At 34.7% G+C, this 21152-nt stretch overlaps 3 protein-coding genes and 1 long non-coding RNA gene across 4 annotated transcripts; 2 read left to right on the forward strand and 2 right to left on the reverse strand.

Moving 5' to 3' along the window:
* The first annotated feature begins 250 nt into the window (after positions 1 to 250).
* Positions 251 to 2671, forward strand: LOC142527359 (protein NRT1/ PTR FAMILY 4.5-like). Its single transcript, XM_075632137.1, has 5 exons — positions 251 to 541; positions 625 to 842; positions 914 to 1357; positions 1435 to 1562; positions 1647 to 2671. The coding sequence occupies exons 1-5, from the start codon at positions 439 to 441 to the stop codon at positions 2536 to 2538; spliced, it is 1785 nt and encodes a 594-aa protein (XP_075488252.1). The 5' UTR covers positions 251 to 438; the 3' UTR covers positions 2539 to 2671.
* Positions 2672 to 6973: 4302 nt separating this feature from the next.
* On the forward strand, positions 6974 to 8754 carry LOC142527859 (GDSL esterase/lipase At5g45670-like). The gene is made up of 5 exons (XM_075632835.1): positions 6974 to 7307; positions 7451 to 7575; positions 7660 to 7905; positions 8017 to 8272; positions 8386 to 8754. Exons 1-5 carry the CDS (start codon positions 7061 to 7063, stop codon positions 8607 to 8609), a joined length of 1098 nt encoding a protein of 365 aa, XP_075488950.1. The 5' UTR covers positions 6974 to 7060; the 3' UTR covers positions 8610 to 8754.
* A 1540-nt stretch (positions 8755 to 10294) lies between these two features.
* LOC142527698 (uncharacterized) lies at positions 10295 to 11804 on the reverse strand. The gene is made up of 2 exons (XM_075632590.1): positions 11253 to 11804; positions 10295 to 10869 (listed from the first exon to the last, which is right to left on the reverse strand). The coding sequence occupies exons 1-2, from the start codon at positions 11715 to 11717 to the stop codon at positions 10705 to 10707; spliced, it is 630 nt and encodes a 209-aa protein (XP_075488705.1). The 5' UTR covers positions 11718 to 11804; the 3' UTR covers positions 10295 to 10704.
* A 6874-nt stretch (positions 11805 to 18678) lies between these two features.
* LOC142527219 (uncharacterized) lies at positions 18679 to 20218 on the reverse strand. The gene is made up of 4 exons (XR_012815425.1): positions 19940 to 20218; positions 19823 to 19846; positions 19504 to 19579; positions 18679 to 18958 (listed from the first exon to the last, which is right to left on the reverse strand). It is a non-coding gene; the product is annotated as an uncharacterized LOC142527219 (long non-coding RNA).
* Between the last annotated feature and the right edge of the window lie 934 nt (positions 20219 to 21152).

Consider the following 21152-nt stretch of genomic DNA (forward strand, 5'->3'; position numbering starts at 1 on the left):
TCCTATTGTTGTTATATAACCTCCTAATTATACATCTAATGAGTGACATTATGTTCGTTAAAATAAGAGCAATCCAAAAGTGTTGTACGTACACAAAATAAAATGCTTCGACCTTCGGTATTGTTTTAGATTTAGGCCAACTCAGCTGATATAAAATGATTCGACCTTTGGTAAAAGTGTTATACGTACACAAAATAATCAACATAGTTTTCATACAATCTCCCTAGAATCATATGTATTTATAGCCTCGTTGATTCTTGCCTTTGCAATTCTTGCTACTTGGGATCTTCTGCAAAAAGGGCTACTAAAAAATTCGACTAGCTAATGGTACTCTCTTTACTTCTATAGTTCTATACAATCAAATATTCCTTCACTATAAGTTGTAACTTAGCATTTTTGGTTTCCGTATGCATATGATACTACCTGTACCCAAAAACTATGCAGGGGAAGCCTAAATTTGTTGAAGGGAAGGTGGATTGGAAAGGAAACACTGCTCGAAAAGATAAGCATGGTGGAATGGGTGTCTCATCACTCGTTCTAGGTACCGCCACAACACTTTCAATACAAAAACATACTTTTAGGTCTGTCAGGTACTAATGTTTGTTTTTGTCAACGTTTTTTAAGGGACGTTTGCATTCGAGCACATGGCTACTTTCGGTTTAGCAGTAAACCTGGTGACATACTATACGGGGGTGATGCACTTTAGCATAGCCGATGCAGCGACTCAACTGACAAACTTGTTGGGAACTAGTTACATTATAACCATTGCTGTGGCCTTTCTAGCAGATACATATATTGGCAGATTCAAAGCGGTTCTTGTAGCAGCTTCCGTCGAGTTTCTGGTTAGTTTTTCATGATTCAGATGTCTCATTCCTTAAAAACTTTATAGTCACTGAACTTTTTCTTAATTTAGGGACTTGGGCTGCTAGCTCTGCAAGCTCATTATCCAAAACTGAAGCCACCTCTCTGCAGCATATATGAGAAAAACTCTCACTGTGTTCAAGTCGGTGGAACCAAAGCTGCGCTCTTGTTTGTTGGTCTTTATTCCGCAGCCGTTGGGTTTGGAGGAATAAAAGCTGCATTGCCATCACATGGTGCTGACCAGTTCGATGATAAGGATCCGAAGGAGGAGGGACAGAGGTCGAGTTTCTTTAATTGGTTGCTATTGGCAAGATGCTTAGGAGGTGCTATTAGTCTCACTGTTTTTGTTTGGATCCAAGATAACAAAGGGTGGGATTGGGGTTTCTTTGCGAGCACGATGGCTATGTTCTGTGGGTTAGTAATCTTCGCTACTGGGTTACCATGGTATCGTATCCATGTAATAAATGGGAGTAGTGCCCTCTCTGCAATAGTACAGGTGAACATAGTAAACGAATAATCTTTATTTTCTCTTCTTTGGACTAAAATTAATTTCAGTTTTGTTTGCTCGAAAAGGTGTATGTTGCAGCCACCCGGAACAGAAACCTTATACTTCCTGATGACTTCAGTGACTTGTATGAGATCAATAAAGACATGGAAGCAGCGAATCAACCAGAAGTTTTACCGCACACAAATGCTTTCAGGTTCCCTCAGTTTCAAGGAATTTAATTATATGACATAAATTGCTTCTTTTATATATCAGATTTTCTGGTGATTTTGTTTGCCAGGTTTCTTGATAAAGCAGCTATCCTGACTCCTTCAACACAAAACTCGGAAAGGCCGAATCCATGGAAACTCTGTCGAGTGACGCAAGTCGAAAATGCAAAAATAATACTAAACATTGTTCCGATCTTTTGCTGCACCACCATCATGACCCTTTGCTTGGCACAGCTTCAAACCTTCTCCATCCAACAGGGAATAACAATGGACACAAGGATAAAAAAATTTGATATACCACCTGCATCGATATCAGTCCTCCCTGTCTTGTTTCTGATAATCGGCGTTCCACTGTACGATCGAATATTTGTCCCATTTGCACGAAAACTCACTGGCATTCCCACAGGCATAACGTATCTTCAACGAGTTGGAGTCGGGCTCGTCCTATCCTCACTGTCAATGGCCGCAGCTGCGATAATGGAGGTAAAGCGCAAACGAGTTGCAAGGGATTACAACATGCTTGACTCAATCCCGTTGCTTCAGCCGCCACTACCAATCAGCGTTTTCTGGCTATCGTTCCAGTACTTCATATTCGGAGTAGCAGACATGTTTACATACGTTGGGCTCCTCGAGTTCTTCTATTCCCAGGCCCCGAAAGATCTCAAATCGTTATCGAGCTGTTTCTTTTGGAGTTCAATGGCGCTTGGGTACTTCCTTAGCACCATAACTGTGAAGATAGTTAACGGTGTCACAAAGAATATCACCAGTAGTGGGGGATGGCTGGCAGGAAATAACATCAACCGTGGCCAATTAAATTTGTTCTATTGGCTGCTTTCTTTCTTGAGCTTGATCAATTTTTGCATCTACCTGTGGGTCTCAAGTAGGTACAAGTACAGGAAAGTGATCCCCGATAGTGCAAATGAGAGCAGCAGGGTTCATGAGCTGCAGATTGTTCAAGAATAGTGCAGATTTAGAGAAGCGAGATCAAGATTCAGGGGGATAAAATAAAAATGGATGCAGAAATCATGGGAATTGTTTGGTTAAAGATTCCACTGGGATTAAAGGATTACTTGTGCAATAACTTTTACATATATAACTGGAGCCGATATTATTGTAAACTAAATAATAGAGATGAGTATGTTAATTTTAATGATATTTTCAACATGGATATCTAGTTAGTATATATAATCAATGTCAGTTACAGATTAACGAATATCACACAAACGGAAAATCAAAGATATGGGAAGTCTTACTAGTATAATTTTCTATAGAAACAAGATAAATAAGAGCTGCAAGGTCCGAGTTGGTAGAGTAGACAAATGTTTGAATAATGATTAAGAGTTCGATTCTCACTACCAACATCTTCTTGAACAAGTTTGTCACACTTGGCTTGATCAATGGACAATAGTTTGATTCTCATTAATAACAACTTCTCGAGCAAGCTTGTCACACGTGGCTAATCTAGTCTGGTTTATGTAGCTAACATAGTTTGCAGTCCATTACATAAGTTCGAGAGTTTTTTCACCGAAGAGTATGATTTCCACGTCATAAAAAAATAAAAAAGAAGAGAGATTAGATATAGTGGTTCAACACTCCTTTCTAGATGCAAACAAGTTCTTACACAAAAAAAAATTAAACCTTAAAATGTCATGTTTTTGGGATGCTATCCAATTACCCCGGTGATGGATACTTCGCATCCTCAGGGACTCACTCGTGAACCTTTTTGACGTATTCTTTGTCCAACTGCCTCATTTATTGAAACAAAAGAAAAGCTTCAAAGCCTTTATCCTATATGCAATGAAATGAGAGCCTAGTTCCGTTTACTATTTACTGATATTAATAATTATTTGATAAAAATAATAAATTTGATTTTCTAAAAATATAATTTGAATCATTTTATTATTTATTTGAGTTTAATCTCTTGTTATATTAGACGAATAAATTAATAAGAACTTACATAATTTACTTTCGAATTTTTTGCCAAATTAAAATTCAAACTGTTAATTTTATGATATAAATAAACTACAATTAGCATAAAATATAGAACCAAATGAACTAAAACAATTTTTTTAAAAAAATATATCAAACACCGCGTATAAGGCATAATAAAAATTGTGGATTTTATCAATGCATAAATCATAATTAACATAACTTAAGCACACTAACGATAAATAATTATCAATTTAAAACATCGTGACTAACTCATTAAAATAACATCAAAACTAATAAAATAATAATATTGATAGTAAAATATATCTCATAATATTTCATTTAAATAATATTTAAACACCTATATAATTTTTTTACTTTTGTTTTTAGAATTTTATATCATAGATAATTAATTTTATATCATAATCTATCTTTTATAAATTACATCGATGATTATTAATTTCTTGTTAAATATAATTTTAAAATAATAAATAAATCAACATATATAATGAAATACACATTTAAATAAGATTATATGGTAAATAGCAAATAAAATCTAATAAATTCATAGAATAATTAGAAAATATAAATTTTAAACTACTGGTATGATTTCACATAAAAAATGTTGAAATATAACCAAAAAAATAAATTTGCATGAAAAATGTTATTTTTTGTATTTGTTGAATTAGTTAGTTTGATTTCAAAATAAACAAAAATGTTAAAATATCATATGTAAAAGCTCTAATACTTTGACAGATGTTAATCAATGATCATTAGAATTTATATTTATTATAAGGATTATGTCATATATTATTTTTATAGTAAAAAATAACTTTCGTCTCATCAAAATATTATCAAAACTAATAAAATAATAATATTAATAGTAAACTATAACTCATAATATTTAATTTAAAAATATTTAATCTCCTACAGAACTTTTTACCTTTTGTTTTTAGAATTCTATATCATAGATAATTTATTTTATGTATTTGTATGTGTTTAATATATACATTGAACATTTCAAACATATGTTTTTTATGATCCATTTTTTTTATATCAAATAGAAATAGGTCATAGTATTGAACATTGAAATAATTTGTTTTTGAGTTTTAGATTTGTATCATAGTCAAATTATATGCAATATTTATCTCACCTACTTGATTGTAGATTTTTTAATTTTTATTTAAATTTCATAAATAATTAAAATAATATATATAAATTAAAAATTATAAATAAAAAAATCACATACTACCAAATTTTGTGTATTGAATTTATAAATTTGTCTGATATATAATTTTTTTTAAATTGCTATTATCATCCATTTTTAAATATTAAATAAAATAGTTATACAATATATATATGACAGTGAAATTAATTTTTCAACAGGAATGTCTTAAATTTATATATTATGAGAGCTGATTTTGGAACTGAAGTCAAGAAAAATTAGTTCTAATTTTGGTTTTAGTGTTCCTGAAAACCATGGTCGAGTTTACCTATAAACTCTAATTATCTAAATTTTAAACATTCTTAGTAGATATTTTAAACTCTACCCAATTTTTGTTTATTGAATGTATAAATTTGTTTGAGATATTATTTTTTAAAAAAACTGTTTCTAAAATCTTTAAATTTTTTATTATAGCTAATTTGTTTGAATTTTTCTAAAATATTCATATTTTATGTATTACTAATATATTAACACTCGTAATTATTAATAAAAATTCTCCTAAATAATTTATTAAACTTTTTATTTTCAAATCTTAGTTAAAAAACTAAAAATATATTTGTATTAAACTTCATATTATTATATGTTTATCATGTTATTTTACTTATTGCATATATAATTAATCTTTTCATATTTTTTCTAGTTATACTATAATTTATTACTTAATCAGAAAATTCACTAAAAATATAATTACAAATTTGCATTAAAATAATAAAATATGATGTAGAGAGAAATTTAAAAAGATAAAACATTTAAAGGTAGTATAAAAATGAATTATTTGAGAAAATTAATTAGGAGTTACATTTTATTCTTGAAATGATATAAATTACTACAATCAATGTAATTGTAGTGATAATTCATTAGCAATTTGTTAGAATTTTACATATATATCTTTGTTGAGTTTTTTTTTTTTTTTTTTTATTAATAAGGAGGACATTTGTGTCTTAACATGGGTCCTTCATATATATAATTTTTTGAATTTTTTTTAAAAATCTATATACTTTATAATGAGTCATTTCATATGAATATAACACAATTTTATTTCTGTCACGCTCGTTTACAATTGAAAAAATCCACACATTGATATGTATATTGAATGAAATATTGTTTTTTTAAATGAAATATGACATAATTAAATATTACAACGAAAAAAAATAAAGGTAGAAAGTCAAAAACACAAAATCATAACAATAAAATGTGGTTAATTAATTAGTGTCAATTATCAATTAATAGATTAAGTGTAAAATTATCACATATGTTACTTGATAATGAAAAAAAAGGACGTGAAAAATAATTATGTCCGTTCAGAAAACTTTTCAAGTATCAACACTTTTATAGGTACATAGATTATTAGAAATATAGGTTCATTATCCGTTATTTTTTGGTGTCTTATAGATTGAAGTTATTTAATGGAGTTGACATTTTATGCTCTTTCCATGTGAAGAAGTGATGGGGAATTAATAGCTCACACTTATATATAAACATTAGTAAAACACAGCACGTTACCACCCACGACTTAGTCCTAGGCATTAAATTGAATAGTTTGCTTTGCTACCTAACATACTAATGGTGTGCCTCGTTGTAATAAGTTTCTACTAATGTACACGCACTATTTATCCAATTAATTACAAGTTGTATCTTTATTTGAGAGAATAAATTTTGATCCAAATCAATTCAAAGCGTTGCTTAAACCGATAGATACCGGAGTAGGAACAATATCTAGTTCTTATTTTACCTTTCATTGGGACTAGATTAACGATCAGTTAGACAAGCGGAATCTTCGATTTTAAAACCGCGGTCAGGCCTAGCTCCACTTAAAGTTTATTTGTTTTTTTTTTTTTTTTTTTATTTTATGTTTAGTTACTTTTGTGTAATTGTGTTCCAATATGCATGCGATTTAAGACGCAAATACATATAAGGAAGTCATTATTTCATAGTTTCCTTAAAAAGCATAGTTCAAAATGGATTATTTGTGACGTTAATTATATTAGAGTGCATGTAAGATCATTCTCTAAAAAACCGTGATTATGGTTAACATAATATAAGTAATAGGATAGCATAAATATGAAATACTATTTAGTAAAGAATCGACGTTAGCATTGACCACCGTTCCGCGTGAAATCAATGCAATGCTTCTATCCAACCACATTTCTGTGCACTCCAAACCTTTCAAAAAAGTCAACCCCACTGAAAATCTTGCATGTCCCTCATGCATTCCCGATACTATATAAGTGTTATGAATCTTCATTCATGCATCCTCAGAAACTTTCTTCTCTTACATTCTTACTTACTACATAATCATTCGTCCACATATATCTCGCAATACATACAAAGATGGGTGGTGGGATTCAGAGATGGATGCTGGTGGTGATCACGTTGGTGGCCGTTTTCGCCTTAAATATGGCTGCGGCGGATCCTCAGGTCCCGTGTTACTTTATATTCGGTGATTCCTTAGTGGACAATGGTAACAACAATAATATTCAGTCACTGGCCAGAGCTAATTATCTGCCATACGGAATTGATTTTCCTGCGGGCCCAACTGGAAGGTTTTCCAATGGTAAAACCACTGTTGATGTCATTGGTAAGCTATTTTTCTTCCTTTTTCATACTAATTATCAAGACTTTGACGGGATTATTTGATTATGGCACACTTGGTCTTTGTGAATTCTTTCTGCATATCATTCTTATAATGTTTTATATATCATTGTTGGACATTTACTACAGCTGAGCTACTAGGCTTTGATGATTACATCCCGCCGTACGCCACCGCCCGTGGCCAGCAATTACTCCAGGGAGTAAACTTTGCATCTGCTGCTGCCGGAATCAGACGGGAAACCGGCCAGCAATTGGTATGTCTTTAAAACATCGAGGGTAAAGGCACATAATTCACAACAGTAGTACAAATAACCAACGGCAAATTTCTTGTCAAACAGGGTGCCCGAATCGATTTTTCGGGACAAGTAAACAACTACAAGAACACAGTTTCGCAGATTGTGAGCATACTCGGTGACGAAAACACTGCTGCAAATTATCTGAGCAAGTGCATTTTCTCCATTGGAGTAGGCAGTAATGACTACCTTAACAACTATTTCATGCCTAATTATTACTCTACCAGCCGCCAGTACACGCCTCAACAATATGCCGACGTTCTCATTCAACAGTATTCCCAGCAATTAACGGTAATCCTGCTAATGCCTCAAATTTTAACTCTCTTATTTTTATTAACTTGAATCTTGTTATTTCTTTTTGGATGATTCTTGATCCTAATTTTAATTCTATTTTTTGTGTAGACTTTGTATAACTTTGGAGCTAGGAAGTTTGCTTTGATCGGAATAGGCCAAATCGGGTGCAGCCCAAATGCATTGGCACAAAACAGCCCCGATGGAACCACATGCGTGCAAAGAATCAACAGTGCAAACCAAATATTTAACAATAAACTCAAGGGACTGGTTGGTAACCTTAACCAGAATACAAGGGATGCTAGGTTTATCTACATCGACGCCTACGGAATTTTTCAAGATTTGATTAGCAGTCCTGCATCATTCGGTAAGAATATCATAATTAGCAATCCTCCAACATTGTATACCAATCGTATGCGTGCATGTCCAAATGTAGCACATCATGATCAGAGGCTAATATACTCTGTTTCCCCATCTCAGGGTTTAGGGTGACGAATGCTGGATGCTGCGGTGTGGGGAGGAACAATGGACAAATAACATGCCTCCCTTTTCAACCCGCATGCCGAAACCGAAACGAGTATCTGTTCTGGGACGCATTTCATCCTACGGAAGCCGCAAATATTGTCGTCGGTAGGCGATCATATCGTGCTGCTAAGGCATCCGATGCATATCCCTACGACATCAGTCGCTTAGCTCAATCCTAGAAACAACCAAAGATGGATCATTAGTACGATTATTACATGTGATTTTGATGTTGTTATGTTTTGCTCTGCAACTGTTTTCGTATGCTTTGAGGAATTTATGAATGTAGTGGCGAATATGTCATTTACCATAGTTAACAAGAATCAATGGAGATGGTCAATTGTTATTATTCTGGAATTATAATTAAATGGGATGGGTCCAAAGGCATGCAGTTCACATCAAACAGTTTAATTCTATTAATTTAATTATTTAGCCATTATTTGCTGCTCACGTATTCAGAATGTATCAAGGTTTGCCATATATGCATAACTTGTCATTTTCTTTTTTAAAAAATAGTTGATAGTATTATTTTACAAATTTCCCCACCTTGAATAATGGTAAATTGCATAAAATTATTTGAAATCGATAATGGAATAAAAATACTTCATTTCATGGACTTTATTAAAAAAAATTAAGTCAAAATTTTAATTTAGTTATGCAAAGTTCAACGTAAATCAAACTAAAATATGAGACGTAATTTTTCTTCTCTATTTTAATATATTTTAAAAGAGGAATTTTCACAAATAATTAATTAATTAGAGTTTACTTAATTAATTACAATTATAATATTTTTATTTATAAAAATATTTTATGTTTGAATATATGCTTTGTTTATAGGCAAATACATCATAAAATTCAAAGTAATACCTCTTCCATTGAAATTATAGACAATATGATAAATCTCAAGTAAACCAAGAAAAAAATCAAAAAATATTAAATCATGAATTTTTTATGATGTAATTTAGGTCAGAATACAATCAAAGTTCAGGAGCACTTCCGAGTTTACATATATTAAAAAGGACAATCATTCCCTTTGCTGTTTAAAAATCATTTACTGAAGAATTTACTCAAAATATCACCAGAAAATGGGATTTAGACACAACTAATTATTTTTTAAAATAAAAAACAAAAATAGAGCACTCAGAACATATAAAGGCGAAATAGTTTGGAAATGGCCGACAACATTATTATATCACAATACAATTACAGTTTCATTAAAACAGCAGAGTAAGTCAGGTGTAGGATCCATCACCTTTGATTTTCAGCTGCTTTCGAAAAAATACCATACCAAAAAAGAAACGAAACAAAAGAAGAATATAAAAAAACACCACCACATATATCACATCAGCAATGTAATGAAAAATAAGGTAGCCGAAAGTCAAAATGCTTCCATCAGATCGAGAGGAATGATCAAAGCTATTATCCTCTTCTGAAAGCATTTCAATGGTCCAACCTGTAAACATAATAATATCAATGCATTAGGCTGGCATAAAGACGATCATGGCTTCTAGTAGTAAGAAAAGGATCACAGAAACCTTCCATCGCCTTCTGTAACCGAAGTTGTTATACATGGCCTCCATCGGGGGAAAATGATTTGCTGGATTCTCATTCCAACAATCCTCAATCAACCTGCAGGAAATTCATCTGGCCATGTACAAATATTTCTCTAATTGTCGTGTTAATTGTTAGAGAAAATCTTAGGAAGACTAAATATCGACGTCACAAGGGACATAATAAATATTTCTCATGATTCATGAAGATATGCGCAAAACAAATGAAAAGAAGATGTCATTCAATACTTCATACTTGAAAGAAGTAAATACTCCATCAAATAAAATTGTGGACCGAAAGCACTCACTCCAAGGGGGAAAAAAGAAACAAACTTTGAATAGAGGAATTTCAGCTAGAACAAAGAAATTTCATGTACAATCATCGTGACACCATTCACATAAACATAATAAGGTTATGTCCCGTGCAGATGTTACATCAGCAATATAGCTCAAGAACTTAGCAGGAACAGGGTACTCATCCTGTAGTCCCCGAGGCAATGGGGTGAAGGGAAATGGAAAATTCTAGTGCTAAATAAATTTATTTCCACCAGAGAAACATCTACGAGGCGACAAAATTGATGGTCCAAAATGTGAACTCATCACGTGTGTGAAAAGGCGCGCCCTCGAGTTAACTTTCATCACCACAATCAGTTGGCAAAGAAGTAATAACACAAAACTGCTTTTCCTCGTATTGATTAATTCTTCTCCGCGCAATACAATGTCTCGCTCACAGCTCAGTCTTCGTTGTGGCATAAGCATATTGACTAACAATGTCCTTGAAAACTTGGATCAAACCCTGGAGGTCATTAGCACCCAACTCAAGGCAGTCCTTTAGCAAATCACCCTCCAAAACTTCTTTCTGCAGCACCTCCAACAATTCACGTGTCGACCCCTGTCATTTCACCAGCATTACACCATTAACCAACGATTATCACCATAGAAAAGTTTTTAAAACCAAAGGCAAGAGGTAAAAACATGCCCAAATAACCAGTAATTAACCAACAAATTGAGATATATGAAATGAACATAAAGGTAAATAGGCATTGTGAACTGCAGACCATACAGCAGTTTTGAAAATATATTCGCGTAAGCATATACATGACAGGAAATATACGGAACAAGATTAAGTGCCCGTCCACGATAGATTTCATTTTACCTAAGTCCCAAATGCAATTGCATGGCCGACAAAACAAAAGCCCCAAATAGTTAATTTAAACATTCAAAAAATACTGAAATTGGTAAGAGTAAAGGAACAAGTAAAGCAGAAAGACATACGGATTGACCAAAAACTTTCAGCAGTCGTGCGAAGAGCGACTTCGAAACCCGTAGGACATTCCCGTAATTTCGACCTATCCAGGCCACCCTCCCCGCGTCCGAATTGATGCGATTAAAGTCGCCTACAGCCGCTAACAACTCCTTAAGATCCGGCAGAACGGCGGCTAGGGTTCCAAATGACATTGTATCACTCCACGCGAAATTCTTTAGAAAATCCCATCCCACATTCAAAACAAGCTTGTAGAATCCAAGACCCATCCCACGCTCGATTATCCGAGCCAAATTCCTGGCCCGCGCCGCGCCAAGAACGTCTCCGCGAGCAGCTCTGAGGGTAGCTACGCGGGAAGCGAGGGAATGGGATAGGGATACGAGGATGCGGTAATTGGAGAAGAATAAAGAATGAGACTGCGTAGTAGACAACAGAAGCAGAGAAGTTAACAGAATAAGCGGCGGAGAAGCCGCCATGACGGTTGTATAAATATCTCGGACAGGAGTTAACCCACCTTTGGAAATATGTACCCTTTGATAGGGTTCCTCGTATTTCAGCCAATGAAACTGTTGGGAGATTAATTTTGAAAAAATACTCTGTCAATCATGTTTTATGTAATTAACACGCATCATTTTTTACATTTTAAATTAAAATATTTTGGATAATTATTATGCAATGCAATGATAGTAACAGAGTATGTTTGAAAAATCTTAAATTTGATATAACCATGATTTTTTTTTTACGAAAATGATTTTATCAAATATGCTAAGAGGGTTGAGAAAAAACGTTTTAAAATATACAATATTTTATTTTAGAGAACAAAAAATTATTTTTGAAAATTAAAAATAACTAGACTTTTTAGCTGGCTATGCCCCGGACCCGGAGCCCAACTCCTCCCATTTCTAACCATGTATACTTTTTATTCCGGTGTCCCTTCCTTCCCACAATTATACAATTGAAACTAAAAAATATGAAATAAGTATAACATATAACAAATTTAAAGTATGCAAATTAATGCATCGATCGCAACTTATGATAAGTTGGGGGTGACGCTTTTTTGTTTGTTTGTTTCACTTTAGGTATTGAACCATGAATTACTCCTCAAATATGCAGAATTTCATCAAGGTAAGATTAATTCAGATTTTAATTGCCAATTTTCCAAATTAATTGAGTAACATTTTGATTTTACATCTGTATTTGTAAATGCATGTGTTTTGTACGTACGAAATAGGTGTGCATCATTATAAAAGTTCAATAAAAACTCTAATCTCTATCATAAAATACATTATTAAACAAAAAGCTCTCGCTTTCAAATCAAATATAAAAAACAAAAAAAAAACAAAAACTTAATAATCGTGTTTCATCTATACATCGCTAGTTTCGATTTTCTATAATTATTACGTATTACCTATAAATTACCTATACTCGGTAACAAAATACGAAGGCCAAAGGTGTGAATGTGCTTTGAACTGCAAGATGCATTAAATGACAAAGGGAATTACGTCTTGGACTACGGAATATGTTTTTCAAGTATAGTAATGGAGAAAATAAATAAAGCCTATTCTAATTCTATATATATTTATATGTTTACATTTTTTGTATTCTATATCGTCAAATTTCAATCATATTCTTGTATCTTTCATTTTTTGGCAATTTAATCATTTTTCATCGAGAATCTTTACGTGACAACGTATATGTCAGCAAAATGTATGCCTATCAAGACACTAACCACAAAATATATATACTGATATTAATTTCTTAAAAATACAAGTTGAGTGATCGTGTATAATTTACATTTTACATTCATCAAGTGGGAACAATTTAGGAAAAATTTATGTCCCCTATCGGTAAGTGGGATACTTCTATCCATTAATTTTTTTAAAAATAAAATTATTGAGGGCATTATTTTCTGTTTAATAGTGTATATTTATAATTATATATCTAGTGTATATAGATGAACTTGATCTTTCTTGGCATGAATTTTTTAATGTGATAAGATACTCATTGAACAGTAATAAAAAAAAGTTCTTTCATTTAAATAAGATAATATTATTTATTATTAAGATCAGTTCCCACTAAAAAAAGTCACTATGGCAACCATATACATATGAACAATACGAAGTTATATTTTTAAATGAAGAACAATTATAATTTTTTTCATATAAACGATTATACAATATATTATAGAATTAAATTAAATGTTAAAATGATATATATATACTTGATATATGTATGTTCCAGAGGAATGTATTAAAAGTGTTAGTGGGAAACACGTTTTCTCTGTTCTGATAATACACACTCAGTTTACCACTGATAGTACATAGGGAAATCAGAATACATGGAATAATTTATTACATCTTCAAACAAATGAGGTCATTCCTGATGCATCTTAGCCTCTAATTCCCATGTAACTTCTTCTCTCCCATGTCTACTCCACTGCACCATAACCAGTGGTATAGTCTTATTCCTAAGTTGCTTTTCTTTACGATCAAGAATTTGCACTGGATGCTCAACATAGCTAAGGGAACTATCCAACTCCACCTCATCAGTCCTCAAGACATGAGAAGGATCTGGCTCGTACTTTCGTAACATAGATACATGAAACACATCATGTATAGCAGACAAATTCTGCGGCAAGTCCAAACGATTAGCCAATGTGTCAATCCTCTCAACAATCGCATATGGACCAATATAACGCGGAGCTAGTTTCCCTTTGCGCCCAAATCTCATAGTACCACGAAACGGTGATACTTTCAAGAAAACCTGATCGCCAACCTGAAATTCTAAAGGCCTACGCCTTTTATTAGCATAGCTGGCTTGACGATCCTGTGCTGATTTCATTCTTTTCCTAATCATTTCAACCTTCTCTTCATTTCTTGTATAAATTCTGGCATTGACATCTGTCGTTCTCCTACATCTTCCCAGCATATCGGGGATCTACACTTTCTGCCGTATAGAGCTTCAAATGGTGCCATCCCGATGGTTGCTTGGAAGCTGTTATTGTAAGAGAATTCAACAAGTGACAATGATTCTTGCCAATCACCCCTGAAATCCATCACGACTGCTCGCAACATGTCCTCGAGTGTCTGAATGGTCCTCTCAGACTGACCATCTGTCTGTGGGTGATATGCAGTACTCATCGCCAACTTTGAACCCAGTGCTGATTGCAAACTACCCCAAAACTTCGAAACAAACCTGGGATCACGATCTGATACTATGGTTACAGGCACACCATGCAATCTCACCACATGATCGATGTACATTTTTGCCATTTTCTTATAAGTACAAGTACGATCATAAGGAATAAAATGGGCTGATTTAGAAAATCTATCAACAATCACCCAAATCGCATCACAACCACGATTAGAACGAGGTAGATGTGTGACAAAATCCATAGCAATGTGCTCCCAATTCCATTGTGGCACTTCAAGACTATGTAACATACCACCAGATCTCATTCTCTCAGCTTTAACCTGTTGGCACGTCAAACATCTAGCCACAAAGTCAGAAATCTCTTTCTTCATACCTTCCCACCAGTAATGAGATTTCAAAATATGATACATCTTTCTGATTCCAGGATGAACACTGTGCCGACTACAATGAGCTTCACAAAGTATAGATTCTTTCAAATCTATCAAATTCGGAACCACAAGTCTACCATTATAACGCAGACATCCATCTAAAGCAACATTGAACTTATCTGATTGATCTGTCTGAGTCAATTCTTTCAATCTATGAACATGTGGATCAGTTCTCTGTGCTGCTTTTATTTTAGAAACAATCTGTGGTTCAACTTGTATAGATGAAACTATAAAGTAGTCGCCCTTAGACTGATAAGTCTATCCTGAAGTTCCCAAATGCTCATGAACCTTTGAAATAGTCAAAGATGCCAACATTTTAGGCTGAACCTTTCTGCTCAAAGTATCTGCAACTTGATTCATTCGCCCTGGTTGGTACTGAATCTCACAATCAAAGTCCTTAAGCAATTCCAACCATCGACGCTGTCTCATATTCAAGTCGGACTGTGTGAAAAGATACTTCAGACTCTTGTGATCAGAATAAATCACAAACTGTTCTCCGTACAGATAATGACGCCATATCTTCAATGCAAATACAATGGTAGCTAACTCCAAATCATGAACTGGATATCGAGCCTCATGTGACTTCAACTGACGAGATGCATACGCAATCACTCGCCCATTTTGCATCAAAACACAACCCAGTCCATTTAAAGAAGCATCTGTACAGACAACAAATCCACCTGAGCCTGAAGGCAAAGCTAACACTGGAGATGTGGTCAACTTTTCTTTCAAAGTCCGAAAACTAGACTCACATTCTGCAGTCCATACAAAACGTCGATCTTTCTGTGTCAACTGGGTCATAGGCCTAGCTATTCTAGAAAATCCTTCAATGAAACGCCTATAGTACCCAGCTAATCTCAAAAAGCTTCGAATCTCAGACACATTGGTTGGTTTAGGCCAATTGATAACAGCTTCAACTTTACTAGGATCAACAGATACTCCTTGTGCAGATATAACATGGCCTTAAAAATAAAACTCTATCCAACCAGAACTCACACTTAGAAAACTTGGCATACAATTGCGCTTCTCTGAGTGTTTGGAGAACTAATTTCAAATGTATTTCGTGCTCTTTATGTGACTTTGAATAAATCAAGATATCATCAATGAAAACGATAACAAATTTATCTATGAATTCCCGGAACACACGATTCATTAAATCCATAAAAACCGCTGGAGCATTAGTCAAACCAAACGGCACGACTAGGAATTCATAGTGTCCATAACGTGTCTGAAATGCTGTCTTAGGAACATCTTCCTCTCGGACTCTAAGCTGGTGATATCCGGAACGAAGATCAATCTTGGAATACACAGAAGTACCCTGCAACTGATCAAACAAGTCGTCAATACGCGGCAGAGGATACTTATTCTTCACAGTAGCCCGGTTTAACTGCCGATAATCGACGCACATTCTCATCGTTCCGTCTTTCTTCTTTACAAACAATACTGGAGCTCCCCAGAGCGACATACTGGGTCTGATATAGCCTTTCTCCAGTAAATCCTATAGCTGTTCCTTGAGTTCTTTCAACTCTGTCGGAGCTAAACGATATGGTGCTCTAGAAATAGGATTTGTCCCTGGCATCAATTCAATGCTAAGATCTATTTCCCTTTGAGGCGGAAAGCCTGGAATCTCATCAGGAAATACATCTGGAAAATCCTTGACAACGGGAATGTCTGAAACTTTCAATCGTTCTTCCCGTGTTGCATCAAGAGCATAGATAAAAATCCTTCATTGCCGATTGACAACAACCTGAACATTTCCATTGCCGATACTAATGGAATTCGAGACTGTGAATCATAACTATAAAAATTCCATTTGCTGCCATAACATGGTCTAAATCTGACAACTCCATGAAAACAATCCACAGTGGCTCGATAATTCGTCAACACATCCATACCCAGAATACAATCAAAATCAGTCATGGTTAGTTTGATTAGATTTGTTATCATAATATTACCCTCAAATCTAATCACACAGTTCAAAACTATCTCACGGGACATCAAATATACACCGGCAGGAGTAGCAACTGACACAGTATCCAACAAAGGAATAGTAGCAATCTCATGCTCATCAACAAATGCACCAGATAAAAATGAATGAGATGCTCCTGTGTCTATCAATATGCGTGCAGGATAATCAAAAACATAACAAATACCTGCAATCACTCCTCCTGGTGCATCCTGAGCCTGGTCCTGAGTCAAAGCATGGACTTGGGCTTGCTGTGGCCCTGGAAATGGCTGCTGAATAGGACCTCTGGGAGGTGGATAACTAGACTGCTGGAATGATTGGGTAGGAGCATATGGTCTAAAAACTGGTCCACGGGGAACTTGACCAAATTGTTGTGGCTGGAACTTCTGTCTTCCTGCATTAGGACATACTCTGGCGTAATGTCCAAGCTGACCACAAATATGACAAGTTCCTTGAACTCCTACACATTGGGAACTAAAATGTCGACCACCACATCGATCACAATGCACAGTGCTAGACGACCCAACAGAACCTCCCCCTCGTGCACTGCCTGAACTGAAAGAGCTGGATTGAGACTTCTTCTTGAATTGCTTTCCTTTTGCCTTGTACCTCTGCTGTTTGGGTTGTTGGTATGACTGTGCAGGCTGATATGGAGGTAAATCCACTGGCATCGACATACTACTCCCAAATCCCTGAGAAACATATGATGGACCTGGCTGTGGGTCTCCTCTGAGCAAACTTGCTTCAATTTTTTTCTCCTTTTCCACTACTTGAATATACGTATTAGGCGATCCAGTCATTACCAAAGTATGAACAGTCCGCTGCAACCCGTGCAGAAAACGTGATAGTTTAGCCTGATCATTCCTGGCAACATGTGGAACATAGGGCAAAAGAGCAGAAAACTGTGAAGCATATTCCACCACTGATTTGTTGCCCTGCACCAAACTGATTGAACTCTTCTTTTTTAGCAGCATAATATGATGGTGGTGCATATTCTTGGGTAAAGTGGGCACGAAAAGCATCCCAAGTAATAATTTCACCAGAGTCCGTCATTGCTTCCTCTGTGGCTTCCCACCAGAGTTGAGCTCGGTCTTTAAGTTGGTAGATGGCAAGCTTCAATTTAATATCTTGGGAATACTCCAACAAATTAAATAGATGATTTATACTTTTCAGCCAGCCTGCTGCTTTTTCTCCGCTCTCGTTGCCAAAGAATTTTGGAGGACGTAATTCTTGGAACTGAGAAATTATTAACTGCATTCCTCCAACTTTCTGTGTCAGCTGTTTCACTTCTTGCTCAATCGCTACCTGTCTAGCTCCAGGTCTTTCAGGTCGAGGAGGTTCTTGGTTAACTTCTTCTTCAACATTTTGAGCGACTTGTCCTCGAGGTCGACCACGTCTACCTTTAATGATATCTGCAAGTCCTCGAACATTTTGTGCCTTAGATTCTTGTGCTATTTCTTTTCCTTTTCTATCTCTTCCTCCAGGTGCCATTCTACAAGACACGAAGATTAAATCAACAAGCAGATAACAGGTAAAAGAACGTTATAGGCAATTTCTAAACTACATACCATGCCTAATCAGCTATTCGTTCTAACGCAGGTAGATTCAAGCAAATCACACCAAATAATTCAAATAAGAGCAAATAGTCAAACACATGCACAATCATGTTATTTGTGTCTAGACTCAAGTGCTCTAGACTCTAATTCGAGCATATCCCAGCTACGCTCTGATACCAACTGTGGGGCCCATGCTCCTGATTATTATTTAATGATCAAACAACCAGGATTTATTAATGTAAACAGCGAAAGCGATTAAAATTTTCCTTTTGGGCCAATAAAAATTTCGGCATGACCTCCCCGTAAGTAGGACATCCCAAAAATTTCCAAACAACACAAACAATATTTATATACTCGAAATAAAGTCATAACATCAATTCATAAACCTATAGCCGCACTGGCCAGGACTAAACACATATAGAGCCGGCAAGGCTCGATCACACAACTATCAATTCAAAACATCGTAAAAATAACAGTACAGCTACACGGGGCATCTCCCCGGTAAATGTATGACTCCATAATATAGTATATATCTGGAAACTATCAATCACAATCCAACTACTGGGCACCGCTACCTGACGCTCCACCAGACGCGTCAAATCCTCCTGGATAACCTGCTATGGCATCAAAAACAACCACAACATAAAAAGAAACGAGGGGTCGGGCCCCAGTACGACGAACCAGTAATATTACGACAAATATAACTGACATGAAATAAAATCAAGTAAAATGCAATGCAATGCGTGTCGGTAACAAAAAAATAATGGATACCATAGCGGAGTCCAAATGAAACGCATCAGCAACAGTAACAGTGGCCACCCGTGCCAGGACTGCAGCAACGTAATATCATGCCGCCGCTCATCCATGCACGTAGCATCGAGGGTACGGGAGCGACCCTCTCAGCCCTCATGCAAGTCATCAGGAGTGCTAGTCCTACCCACCCGCTCCATCGATGACGCAACAACTCGATAGATCAATATCAATAGCAATCAAAGGAGCCAATGCTCGAAATGCTATGCACTAATAATATCAACTCAAATAAATGCATGAATGCAATCACGTATTCACAGAAGCACATAAGGCACGCCACAACTTATTACAAAGTACTTAACGTCATTTCACATCATATAGACGTCATAATAAAACAATTCATACGTACCTCAACTGACTTAATTTACCACAAAATATCTTAAATCCTCAAGAAAGTCCGGTAAATGCCAACTCAGACAAATCACCTGAATATTAATTTAAATGATCTTATCATCATATAAAAATTCCAGAACCATTTAAATTCGCTAAAAATCCAATTTCAACAATTTAGGCATTTTAAATTCCTAAAATTTCAATATTCGACTAAAATGCCTAAAATCAATTATTTCTATTTTATCGTTGCAAAGCATCGAACTAGTTGATACTCGATTTATTCATCTCATTAATTCAAAAATCCCTTATTAAATATTCTGAAATTTGTTCAATACCTTGAATCAACTCAAAGTTTGTACCTACATCCAAAAATATAATCAATATCAATATTGATATCAAATTTAACCAAAAATAGAGCACCCTTGAACAATTTCTGGAATCATAAATTATACTTCAATATATATACCAAAATGAAGCTTATGACCCAGAGAACAAAAGCCCTCAATCAATTTCCGAACTCCGGCGACGTACGGTGACGATTCAGCGGAGAAAGGGGCGACGGGTTTCGGACGGGTTTTTGAGAATCTCGATTTTTCCTATCTAAAGTGGTATCAACGGAAAGCTTACGTCGAGAGCTTTCCAACCGTATATTTACTTAAATTTTTATGTGACCGGTGCGGCCACAATCGACGATCAAAGGTGGCAAAAATGGGTTGAAGCTTTTCACAGAAAGTCACGGGAAGAGACGCGCGGCTTACGAGGAAAGATTTAGGATGATGATGTTTAATTTGTATAATATTTATTTACTTAATCAAACTGGGCCGGGTTTGGGGAATGTATTTGGGCTGGGCTATCACAGTTACAAGCGGTAACTGTACAAATCATTGAACATTATTTTCTTTCCATTCTTTGTACTCGTCTGAAGGTTTGAGTTTACATCAATGGAGATTTCTTTGTTCAATCGCTTTATGTTTTCTAATAGAATGATGATTAGTGTAAACGGTATAAATTAATGTTTCAAAGGTCGACATATAGAGGCGAGACTTTGTAAATATGACATTCTTTGTTTAAGTTTAATTTAGACTAATCAAAGGCAAGGTAATGAATGATGCACAAATGGACATGAAAAATGCATGCAATTGGCGTGTGAGAATATTATTTCTGGGAAAAAAACTACTTCACTTTCAGTCAATTAAATATATGGAAACATACAGTTAATATTAAAAGTATTTATTATTTTGTATATCATTGTTGACTACGAAAGGAAAGACATTTTAATAAATGATATTAGTATTCATTTTCACTATTAATTAAAATTTAGGCTAAGTCTTGGTCTACAAATTAAATTCATTAAATGAAAAAATTCCACTGTTCTTTTTTTAAAAAAATATATATATATAACAATATGCGTATTGTGATGTCTGTTTCGACATCAGATCGGTTGATTAAGTAGTGAAAGTCATAAATATTGAATTTTCATTTAAAAAATAGGGTTTTAGACGCATAAATTTCTTTCTCTCTTTCTTACTTACCATTTTTTTAAGTAAATAAGCGGAAGTTTAAATTCCTAAATGATTTAATTTCATTGGAGAAGAAAGTCAAAGATAAAAAAATTCGTATAAAATACTTTATCTTATGGTTGAATATATATATTTGAACACTTGA

The sequence above is a fragment of the Primulina tabacum genome, chromosome 15 (genome assembly GCF_025594145.1).
Source record: "Primulina tabacum isolate GXHZ01 chromosome 15, ASM2559414v2, whole genome shotgun sequence".
In the NCBI taxonomy this organism is placed as follows: Eukaryota; Viridiplantae; Streptophyta; class Magnoliopsida; order Lamiales; family Gesneriaceae; genus Primulina; species Primulina tabacum.